We start from the raw sequence: 12,415 nt of genomic DNA, 5'->3' as shown, positions 1-12,415 counted from the left end.
GGCCCCGAACGGTTCGTTCGCCCCGATTTTACTTTTATTCGCCGAACTATGTCTGGTCGGCAATGACATTGAAATTAATATTTAGATTTTTTTGTTTAAATTTTTTTCCGAAAACAAATTTGACCTCGTTTTTTTCTGCCATGAATAAAATAGACAAAATATTTAAAAAAAAACAAAAACAACTTTTACTATTTAGCATTGTTTAGATATAAAATTTTCAGTTTATTCTGTTGGAATTTAAATGATTCTCGGTTAACAGTTTATTTATAAAATTCAGTAATGGATAAAACCTCTAGTTATTAGAGAGAATTGTTCATGTTTATGATCAATAATATAATATTGATATTTACTAATTAACCACTGATGTTTTAAATATTGTCTGTAGTTGAAATTATTGAAAGCAACCAATAAAATAACGAAATGTAAATAATTGTAATGAATGATGAATTCAAACACCCTTCTTTTTCTATCTTTTCCTCATTTTCCCTTATTTATTCTCACTGTTACCATTACGTTTCGTTTAACTTAGATTAAGTTTCATGCCACTCCCAGAGTACTACTTTCACCCCAATTACGTCGTCATATATTCACCAAATCGAACAAAAAATAAAGAAGGACTTCATCATTTTGTCCATTATCCGTAATTCGAAGAGAGTCGAAGATAATTAAATTTCTAATTAATCAATTTAAATCTAGATCGGAAGGTGGCCACGTGGGAGAGGCTCGTGGTGGTTCAATTTCAAACAGAATAATGAATTTTTATCCAGAATTGCCCAATTGCTCACCGTCAATGCCCCCGAAGACTCATTCACATTAACAATGTGTCCATACAGAAAGTTAATAGGTCCGTCGCCGCGGTACGAGGATCGGGGATGATGTTCGAAGCTTTCAACTTCGTGTATATCGACCCCACTCTGTGGTTTTCAACGTCGATATTGTCTCGTAAAGATCAAGTTGAATCAAGGAATAATATTGTACAAAATATACGTCAAAAAAAATAGTTAAACAAGAATTTAATGAATTAGTTAAAAATTGATTGAATTGGTATTTTAGTATCAATTCCACTCTCAGTTTTACTGCACTTCTCCATTTTGCTGCTTTTTCTGGTTGATTTGTGCAGTAAACTTTGCACCTATTAAATTCTTCATCCAATGCTTCATACTTTTCCATATCTTTCCAAAATGTTGGAAGAAATCTTTGGTAACACCTTTGCCAAAGAATAAAAATCCTATAACATTTTCGAACCTGCGACCAATTAGTGTTTTACCTGTTTCGTCTAAAGTATTGGAAAAAATTATGAATGATCAAATTCGGGAATTTGTCGATAAACTTAATATCTTGTCTAGGACACAGTCTGAATTTCGTGCTAACTACAGTTGCGATACAGCAAATATGCTAGAATCTGCTAGACTACAGTAAGGCCTTTGATACTGTCAATCATAGAATGTTATCAGCTATCTTATCCTTTGGCAGAATCCATAGCAGAATCATTGGGTTCAATGATTCTGCTGTTCTTTGCTGTTGCTGTAGTCTTGCTACTTTTCTATAGGTTTCAGAATTGACACATTTAAGAATTTTCTTGCTTGCAAGTGTTTTAGATTGACACTTTTATGAGCGTTCTATCAGGTGTAGTGTTCTTCTTGCGTTTCTTACTCTTATGTTTAACTGTACTCTACACTATTTCTCTGGAAAGTTCTTCTGTAGTATTCCTATCGGAGTACCGGAGACGTTGCTCTTGTTAATCGATCTTGATAACTAACTCTAACTTAATGCACGTCCATTGTTGTTTCATTGTTTTGCATTTGTAGGCCTGCATTTTTAAGTTGATTAATCTCATAATTGACTTCTTGTAGCTGAGAGAGTAAGTACAACTATCGTTCTCTCTGAGTTCGCTAAGAGTTTCATATCAAGTTCGCACTTCTCTATCAGCTATTGTTTATAGATTTTTTTCGCAAAATACATTTTTTTTCATTTTGTAAAGTAATTTTGTCTTTTGTAATTTAGAGACAAAGTTAGAGCACTATAATCAAATAGTTTCAGAGGTATATCGTTAAAGTTCAAGTTCTGAACGCCACGCTTGTTTGCGATCATCAAAGGATTCGTTAAGCTTTCCCGAGTCACTTGGTGCAACGAACTTGCCGGTAACGATGAAAAATGCACTTCACCCCCGTTTTAAAATCGAGCTAAAGCTATGCCATTGGAGCTTAAAACGAATGAAACTGTAAAATACGGATATCGTCTGTGTTCAAGTTTCCATAACCAATTTGCAACTGGACACCTTTACCTAGGTATATGTTACAACATCGATTTTGATAATTTTAATAAATCTATTTTCATTACGATTACTACATCGTTTTTTTATCGTTTAAGAACGTTGGAAGTGGTGTGAGGTTAGTTCCAAATAACGTCCGGCTTTTTAGGAATTTCCGCCGAACTATAATGAAGTTTTTAATGGGTAAAGTTCGGTAACGAGGCTCTCGGTGGTGGTAGTCGACGAGAGGTCCGCGGGCGGACGCCAACACCGGAGGCGTCTCGACGGGGTAATACCTTACGTGCTGTATCCGTTAAGTAAAGTTATAATGAAATTTTTCGTAGAACATGGTAAAAACCCTCCCGTTCTCAACGTAGAGGACGTCCTCCGAAGAGGCGGAGGAAGAGGAGGTGGTGGCGGTTCGGACCTGCGGTGCGGCCCGGAGGTCATCCATCAAGGCGCCCCTTCGGGTTCCTCCCGGTATTCCCCGTCTACCAGGTTTCCCTCGTTTTCCCCGTTTGCCCTTTCTCTACGTGGAACCGTTCTGGATACGGCAAAACCACCATTCCGCCCCTTTCAAACCCCTTTTGGACCCCCCGTTCAAAGTCCCCCTCTCGGAGGGCCGCTAATACTCTTGCCACCCTTCTCCACCTCTCTGATATCCCCCCAACCTTGATGGGTTCAGACAAATAAGATAGGTACATCAAACATTCCCAAAAACCGTATTAGGCTATATAATAAATGTAATTCATGATGAAAAAGTAGATTTCTTGTACAAAAACTTATGATTGGTAAATGTATTGAAAGTGGAGAATTAAAATTCGTGGAAATCGGAGGGATGGATGGCAGCGGCGTCGGTGGTGGTGGCGAGCGGCAGAACGCAATTAATCATCCCGGTTGATGTTTGCCCGTTGCATCAAAACGACATCAATTTTTATAAAATCCATTCGCCCGAGTGTACCGGTCATTACGTCGGCAAATATGTCTCACGGTCGCCTTCGTTGGTGTCCGACCCTCCTCTAAGTGGGGACCACTTCGGCCCTCACGGCGGCGACACGGGTAAACAAAATGTCGATTATGACCCACGTCCGACGACCGTTCCATTGGTCAGCAATGTTTGCCAGGACGCTTATATTTTCCGCCAGGCCATAATGAAGTTGTATCGATTGTGTTTTTAAACCATATCTCGCATTTTCAGGCCAAGAATTTTTTTATTTAAGTGTTAAAACTCATTAATAATGATTCGTTTTTATTAATTCAGTTTGATTTGTGAACAACCATTTTTCTTTTCAATACAATTTTTTTAACAATAATTTTTATGGATGATCTAAATGTTATATTGTGCAATTTTTGAAATACACAATGCTTTTTCAAGTATCATATACACACATAGAGCAATGTGTATCGCTTGGTTGTACACGCCGACAAATATGGCCATTGCATTGGCAAGTTTTATTTTTTTTGCCCTCAAAAAAGAACTACTAATGGAAATTTTATGTACGTAAACAATAGATCGCGTGTACGTAGAAACAATATGCGACTTTTTACGCGCAGATCCAGTTTGGAAAAACCATTATATGCTATGTTTGTTCGTGAAATAATCTCAATGTTTAAACACCACAAATTTTGTTACAATAAAAATTACCATCTCAATACAGAAACTATATAGTGAACATATTGTAATAGTTAGCGAATCTATCTTAATTATTAATTAGTGTGGTGGGGTGAAACATACCCGAGTGCGCAGTATGAATCAAACACACGTATTAATCAGGCATATAATTCGTTTTAGAAGTTAGGTTTTAACCTTACAATTGCTTTTCTGTATTAAATCTATATAAATTAAACTATATGCGTCATAAGTTCAGATACTTGCGTAACAACTAACACTAGAATTAGAACTAACTCTATAACCAGAACTACAAACATTCGAGTTTAGCCGTGCATTTTTTAAGACGGCTAAACCTGACAGTTTCTAGTTCTAGGTTTAGTGTTAGTTCTAGTTTTGCACTAGCACTGTTACTACGTAAAACTAACACTATACCTAGAACTAGAATCATTTGGGTTTAGCCTCACGTCTCTAAAGACGGCTAAACCCGAATGATTCTAGTTCTAGGTATAGTGTTAGTTCTAGTTTTACACTTGCACTGTCGCTAGAACTAACATTAGACCTAGAACTAGAAACATTCGGGATTAGCCGTGCGTCTCATAAGACGGCTAAAGCCGAATGATTCTAGTTCTTGGTCTAGTGTTAGTTCTACTTTTAGTTCAATAAAAATATACAACAATCTAATCCTGATTAACAAGCAAAAACTAGAAAGTTCCGGTTCAAGTGCATCTAAAGACAATATTCTTGATCTTTAAGAAATATAACATCTAATCATTGAAAAAGATTAAGCTTTAAGATGAAAGTATATTTAAATGATAACTATATATTTTTTATTTATTTAAAAATCACTTTTTTTTTCTGACATTGTCATAAATGACACATATAATATAACTTTCCTAAAGAAAAGGTTTGGTTTGTTTCTTTAGTTTATGGATCTTAAAAGAAATTGTTTTAAAAATGTACCCATGTCGAATTTTAACACGAGGAACCCAATTTATCAATATATTTCAAAAGAAAAATTATTCATCAGAAGCGGAAATTAAAACATCCCCGTATAAAGTTCATAAATTACCATCAGAACCGTCACAAACTTCAAAAATTGCCAAAGAAGAAGCGTTACAAATGTATGAATACATGGTCGCAATACGTCGAATGGAAAACTTGTTGGCTCAGCTTTATACTAAAAAATTAATTCGTGGATTTTGTCATTTATATGATGGTCAAGAAGCTGTTTGTGTTGGAATTAAATCAATGATGAGTGATAAAGATGATATAATATCGTCGTATAGAGCTCATGGTTGGAATTTGGTGATGGGAAATTCAATGCATGGTGTTATAGCCGAACTAATCGGAAAAGCTACGGGAGTTTCGCAAGGTAAAGGTGGTTCGATGCATACATATGGGAAAAATTTTTATGGTGGAAATGGAATTGTTGGTGCTCACGTTCCTTTAGGAACTGGAATGGCTTTGCAACATAAATATAATAACACAGGTGGTATATCTGTGATTTGTTTCGGAGATGGTGCTGCTAATCAAGGACAAGTTTTCGAAGCTTATAACATGGCTAAATTGTGGAACTTACCGGCTTATTATGTCGTTGAGAATAATCTTTACGGTATGGGAACAAGTTCGAAAAGATCATCTGCAAATCCAGACTATTATACAAGAGGTAATTTCATTACGAATAAACGATGTTAATAAACTCCTAATTAGAAGCAGTAGGCAACAGTGCAAGTGTAACAAAAGGGAATACCCACCATTTCGATCTAGAACCCATTTCCGCAGACCGACTACGTACAGACTCAAAATTACAATTTGTTGCGGTTACGGAGGGTATGCAGTGTTCCATAAACCACAGTTTCAATTTTGCGTTGAAGATGACATCGCCGAATGAGCTCTCTAACTGAATAGCACGTTTCGTCTGTTGAATCGTTTCTCTAACAAACTCGTCCAATATTTTCTTTTTCAATTTTCATTCTTTTATTTTAAAATTTTCGGTTTTTTTAACATTTTCACAAAACCAAGATTTTTTTTAGGTGATTATATCCCTGGTGTTCAAGCAGATGGTATGGATTTTTTTTCGATACGTGAAGCTACGCGGTTTTGTAAGGAATATATTTTGAGCGGAAAAGGCCCGATAATTCTTGAAGCAGTAACGTATCGTTATCATGGACATTCTATGTCAGATCCAGGTACGAGTTATCGATCACGAGATGAAATTAAACAAAAACGTGAGTCATCTGATCCAATAATGCAGTTTAAGAAAAAGGTTACTGCGGCAAATGTTTGCAACGAAGAAGAATTCAACAATGTGGATGCTAAAGTTAAAAAAGAATTAAAAGAAGCTGCTGATCGAGCTTCTAAAGAACCATTTCTTGATGCACCCGCACTTGTTTACGATATTTACGCTATTAATTTGGAAGGAAAAATAAGAACTGTTCATTATGATAAACCACTTGAACATAAAGTAACAGGATTAGCTGTAAATCTAAAATAATTTTTGGCTATTTAAAGAATACACAATGTGTTATATTTTGTATATGTGTATTTTGTGCTAGTATCCGCAGGTAAAACGGTCGGCGTTGCGTGTAGTAAAATATCGCAATTGCAATGTTTTCCGGTACCGTTCCGCGCGCTTCGATAATATTTATACGAATCCGCGCGATATTTACATATCTTTTATAACAGTGTTTAATGTTTTCGGTTTTTGCCGACTGCATTCAGCATCAGTCTCGCTTAGAAGCTCTCGCAGTTGGTCGCTGAAACGCATCCAAAGCCGTCGGAAGTGCCCATAAAATTATAGAACGAACAAAAAGGACGTTTTTGCGGACCGTTGTTTCGCTACACGGCTATAAAACTTGAAATTCACGTGATATACGGATGCCTTATAAAACAACCTGTTTACCTTTAAAAAAAAGTTAAGGGAATTTTTTTTTAATAAATATTACGTTTTGATTATAATTGCCATCTTAATACAGGGTGATTTATTAGTTCACCATCAAACTTTGACATATGATAGCTAATCCAATTACCAAAAAAAAATTGGAATGAACATATGTCGTATTTCAATTATTTACGAAATTATAACACTTTAAAGGTTTCTGCAGCGAATTTATTAATAGTCAGTAAAATCAAACATTCAACAACAACAAAGTTGTCATTGTAATATGTCAGTTTGCTGTAAGGTTTAATTATTACATACAAGAAGAAACTCAAAATGTACGCTTATAGCACTGAAGAGTATGCTGATGAATTTTTGGGTATGGTTTTTGCAATGGAAATACTCGACAATCAGTACGAGAATATCAAGGAAGATTTCCATATCGTCATTTTCCATATTATTCAGTTTTTAGCGATTCTTTCAGAAGACTTCGAGAAACTGGTAATCTTGCTCCAGCAAAAGCTATTCGACCGCATGTAGTTAATGTAGAGGACGAAGAAGCTGTAATTACTGCTGTCATTAATAATCCTTCCATCAGCACTCGAAGAATAGCACACAAGTGTTGCATTCAAAATTGATAACCTGGTAGACCTATGTAACTAAAACTTAATTCCGCCATTTAGCGGAGATAAAACAATAATAAGAAGTTATGTTAATACATGTGAGTATTTGATAGAAAAATCCCTCATGCCTAATCCTAACATTGCCAGAACGGTCCTTCCGATTATTAATAATCTTTACGGATAAGTTAGATGGAAGAGCTAAAGAAGCTCTGGATGTCAATTGATTGGTATCCAGAATCGACTTGGGTCGAACTGAAAACTATATTGGTACAGGTGTTACAAATTCGTTATTCGTGTAGGCTATCTCCGAAACTAAAAGAGATAGAAAAAAAGGCTTTATGTCATGATCTCGTTATTCTAGAAACTGCTAATGCCAAAAACACTGTTTTAACATAGTAAGATTAAAAAGAATGAACAAACTTTCCAGAAAAGAAAAGTTGAGTTAGGTTAGATTTGTTTACAAATGTCATTCAACTCTGACAAAAATATTGGGTAATGTTAGGATAGGTTAGTTTTCTTTTGAACCCCTAATTAAAGCGTGAAGGAATGTTAAGACAGGTAGTTTTGTTTTGAATCCATAATTAAAGCGTGAAGGAATGTTAAGACAGGTAGTTTTCTTTTGAATCCCTAATTAAAGCGTGAAGAAATGTTAAGACCGGTAGTTTTTTTTTCAAACCCTAATTATAGCGTGAAGAATCCTTAATTATAGCGTGAAGGAATGTTAGGATAGGTCAGTTTTATTTTGAAACCCTAATTAAAGCGTGAAGAAATGTTAAGACCAGTAGTTTTCTTTTGAAACCCTAATTATAGCGTGAAGGAATGTTAGGATAGGTCAGTTTTATTTTGACACCCTAATTAAAGCGTGAAGAAATGTTAAGACCAGTAGTTTTCTTTTGAAACCCTAATTATAGCGTGAAGAATCCTTAATTATAGCGTGAAGGAATGTTAGGATAGGTCAGTTTTATTTTGAAACCCTAATTAAAGCATGAAGAAATGTTAAGACCAGTAGTTTTCTTTTGAAACCCTAATTATAGCGTGAAGAATCCTTAATTATTGCGTGAAGGAATGTTAGGATAGGTCAGTTTTATTTTGAAACCCTAACTAAAGCGTGAAGAAATGTTAAGACCAGTAGTTTTCTTTTGAAACCCTAATTATAGCGTGAAGAATCCCTAATTAAAGCGTGAAGAAATGTTAAGACCAGTAGTTTTATTTTGAAACCCTAATTAAAGCGTGAAGAAATGTTAAGACCAGTAGTTTTCTTTTGAAACCCTAATTATAGCGTGAAGAATCCTTAATTATAGCGTGAAGGAATGTTAGGATAGGTCAGTTTTATTTTGAAACCCTAATTAAAGCGTGAAGAAATGTTAAGACCAGTAGTTTTCTTTTGAAACCCTAATTATAGCGTGAAGAATCCTTAATTATAGCGTGAAGGAATGTTAGGATAGGTCAGTTTTATTTTGAAACCCTAATTAAAGCGTGAAGAAATATTAAGACCAGTAGTTTTATTTTGAAACCCAAATTAAAGCGTGAAGAAATGTTAAGACCAGTAGTTTTCTTTTGAAACCCTAATTGTAGCGTGAAGAATCCTTAATTATAGCGTGACGGAATGTTAGTATAGGTCAGTTTTATTTTGAAACCCTAATTAAAGCGTGAAGAAATGTTAAGACCGGTAGTTTTCTTTTGAAACCCTAATTAAAGCGTGAAGAATCCTTAATTATAGCGTGAAGGAATGTTAGGATAGGTCAGTTTTATTTTGAAATTATAGTATAATGCAATGTAAGATGACTATGCAATAAAAGACATTTTGCATACAAACCCCGCATGATATAGAAAAGGTAGAACAGCTTAAAATTGTTTGGTTGCAATTGAGGCGTTTGATATCTCTACTTTTAATTGTTGCAATTCTTGCGATTTTATCTATATGTTCACTTTCGACTATTCAGCGTTCAATTCATAACGGTATCAATAGTATTAATGGCTTAGTCATATTTAAGAGATGCTTGTCGATGTATTACATTAATCTACAGTATTGGTCTAAATTGATGGATGACATGAAATGACGTTGTGGGTATTGGTGCCAAATATTTTAGCCGGTTAGTTATTGATTCCACAAATTTGTATCTTATATTCTATAAATACGGTTAAAACTAAATTTTTTTTCGAATATTCAAGGACGGAATCTTTAAGGCATATTCATTTCTTTATGTATACAGGGCTTCCCAAAACTCCCAGGACGGAGCAATAAGTTTTGAACGAGTGAAGAAAAAAATTTTAAAATTTGAGGATCACTAAAGAGGTATAAAAACTACATTCTTAGATAGTTTAGAACTTCCATGCAATGTGGAGTTTTTTTGACCACCCCTACATTTTTAAAGGAGTGTTTCACTCTTTTAATGATTCGTGGCTTTGGGGTCCATTTCTAAATGAACAGTCGAAAGAACCAACTCCAGAAAAAAACCGAAGAAGTGTTACTGTCTTTTATTGAAGAACCTTCAAGTCTCAGGTACATGAAATTGGTAAAAGTGATTCTTTCTTTCTCGGTCAGTTTTTGCGCCATTTTTGGAGTTAATAAAAGTAAAGTTTTGAAAACAAGTTTGTTGAAAACAGTCGAAAGAAAACCTCATAATTCTTAAAAGAATTAAGATGTCGGGTTTTGGTTTATGGGGTTGTGTTTCTTTTTTCATTCCGTTCAAAATAAGGTAAAACTCGACAGGGGTTGCTATTTAAAAATGTAGGGGTGGTCATCCCCTAAAGCAACTCCACATTGCATGAAAGTTCTAAACTATCTAAGAATGCAGCTTTTATTACTTTTTAGAGATCCCCAAATTTTCAATTTTTTTTCATCACTCGTTCATAACTTATAGCTCCGTCCCGGGAGTTTTGGGAAACCTGTATAAAGAATATTAAGTATATGTGTTGTTGTGATCGATCCGAGATTTTATCCGACTACGCACTGAAGATGCCAGGTGAGATCTTGGCGAAACGTCTACCCCTTTCCAAAGGGAACCAACAGAAAGATCGTCCATACGTGAAGCACTACGCATTACCATCAAACTATTAAGTAGATTCAACTAATTTAGTTTCTTAATATTTAATAAATAATGATAAATAAATACATATTTTCTTTAATATTTATATCTTTATCACAGTAATCACAATTTTTTTCCGATATTATTTCAAAGAGCTTTAATTTTTTTTGTCGCACCGAAGGTTTTCCCCCATTTTCCTTTTATACGTGACATATTCTAATCTGGGTGATTAATTGTTTTCTCAGAGGTTTTACGCCGCGGTGCCGCTAAAGCTCTTCTACACGCTTTGACTAACCCGCGTCGCGTACGCGATCGCCCCCTTTTTTTACAGGTCCGGGTCCTTTGTGACGCGACAGAATTTCCAAGCGGCCGGACGTTTACGTGATATATACCCAGAGAATGCGCAAAAAACACTCGGGACTGTATCACCCGAAGAGCGACAAAAAACCGAAATCGGTTAAAGTAGTAGTGGTAGTAGGACGTTGGAGAAATCGGTTTTAATTAATATAAAAGACAAAAGCTTAATCAATCTAAGCTGAAAAAAAAGGAGTCATTAAAAATTAAAAAAAGTTTTGATTAAATTTCAAAATCTAAAGGATACTACACAGTTTTAAATAAAAATTTAATTCCGATGATACTAAAAGTTGAAATCGAAAATGTTTTCTGATATATTCCCGATAGAAACCACATCTGGGTATACAATTACGAGAGAGTTGTGCGAGAGCGTTTGGGTTTTCGCTTTATTCTCGTGTGGAGGTTCTAAGAGGAGCGAATAAATAACCGCGAAAAAGCTTTTAGAGAAGTTGGACGGGTTGGGCGCGGCGCCCGTAAAAATAAATCCCCATTACGCCCCGGAGATAAGGGCCGGGTCGGGTCCTGGCTCAGCCCCCTGGAAACTTTAATTTCGCTCGCGGAGCCCGTAAAATATTGCTTTAATCTCTGGGAGAACACGTGAAAAATAACGCGTCTCCACGCCTTAGCTGAATTTAAATTGCTCGCGTAATCCTTTGAAAGATGAAATAAAAGCTCGGTATAGCATCGCCTCCAACCACCAAGGGAACATCCGTTTGCACATAACTTTTCTCAACATTGTTTAGTAACGAAGAGAAGGCAATCTCGGAGTTTCATACAGTTTCTGGAATATGAAGAGATAATTCCTAGGCTTGTTAGAGTAGTTTGAATCATCCCAGAAACTTAGACAATTACAATCAAAAGGTGCTTTGTTTTCATTATTCTCAATAGATTAAAACTTTTTGTAAAAACTTTTTCATACAAGTTGTTGAAGAAAATATTTTCTTGTGTGAATTTGATCATGATGATTAATTGTTTTGTTTGCACATAAAGACAAGTGTATGAGGAAGTAGAACGTATGTGCGGATGTGTAATACGGGAGCGTGTACTAATTCAAATGGCATTAATATGATCATTAAAGTCATCATCTATCCGTTAACAATGATTGAGTCTGTTAAAATCACGTGCTACCGATCATTGCTGAAACGACGCGACGGTTCAAATTTATTGTTAATGGTTTGTTGATGCTATAGGACTAGTCCTGGTTTCGATTTGCGTGTCAATACGAAAAATCATTGTAATTTTTTAGAAGTTTTGTTGTATGAAAAATATATTTTTGATACAAAAAGTACTGGTTGTCGAAAATATTTTTCTGTTAACCAAAGAAATAAAATAGTTCCTTGTTCCGTGATATTGTTTCGCGTATACATCCCCTGATGGCCAGTATTCGTTTTTTGGGTTAGTTTTTCGGGAGACGGGAGTTGTGCGACCTGAGAGAATTTATTGTGTCGTACATTCCGCGACAACCTGCAGCATGTAACCTCGGGACTGAAAAATGTTTCCCCAACGATTTTTTTATTTTATAAATTTATAATTGCGCCCTCTATCTCCGACGTACACGAACGTCGCGTTTTTATTATCCACCCTGTGACGTATTTCATGCGTCCATATCAAAGCCCGAAGTTTTTTTAATATGTTATATCCGCAGACAGAGACGTTCATGTTGTAATT

General features: G+C 35.4%; 1 protein-coding gene across 1 annotated transcript; it reads left to right on the top strand.

The window, feature by feature from the left end:
* The first annotated feature begins 4,726 nt into the window (after positions 1–4,726).
* LOC111422866 (pyruvate dehydrogenase E1 component subunit alpha, mitochondrial-like) lies at positions 4,727–6,399 on the top strand. The gene is made up of 2 exons (XM_023056122.2): positions 4,727–5,529; positions 5,897–6,399. The coding sequence occupies exons 1-2, from the start codon at positions 4,818–4,820 to the stop codon at positions 6,355–6,357; spliced, it is 1,173 nt and encodes a 390-aa protein (XP_022911890.1). The 5' UTR covers positions 4,727–4,817; the 3' UTR covers positions 6,358–6,399.
* The last annotated feature ends 6,016 nt before the right edge of the window (positions 6,400–12,415 follow it).

Source organism: Onthophagus taurus, chromosome 7, assembly GCF_036711975.1.
Source record: "Onthophagus taurus isolate NC chromosome 7, IU_Otau_3.0, whole genome shotgun sequence".
In the NCBI taxonomy this organism is placed as follows: Eukaryota; Metazoa; Arthropoda; class Insecta; order Coleoptera; family Scarabaeidae; genus Onthophagus; species Onthophagus taurus.
This window is presented reverse-complemented; position numbering and strand designations above follow the sequence as displayed.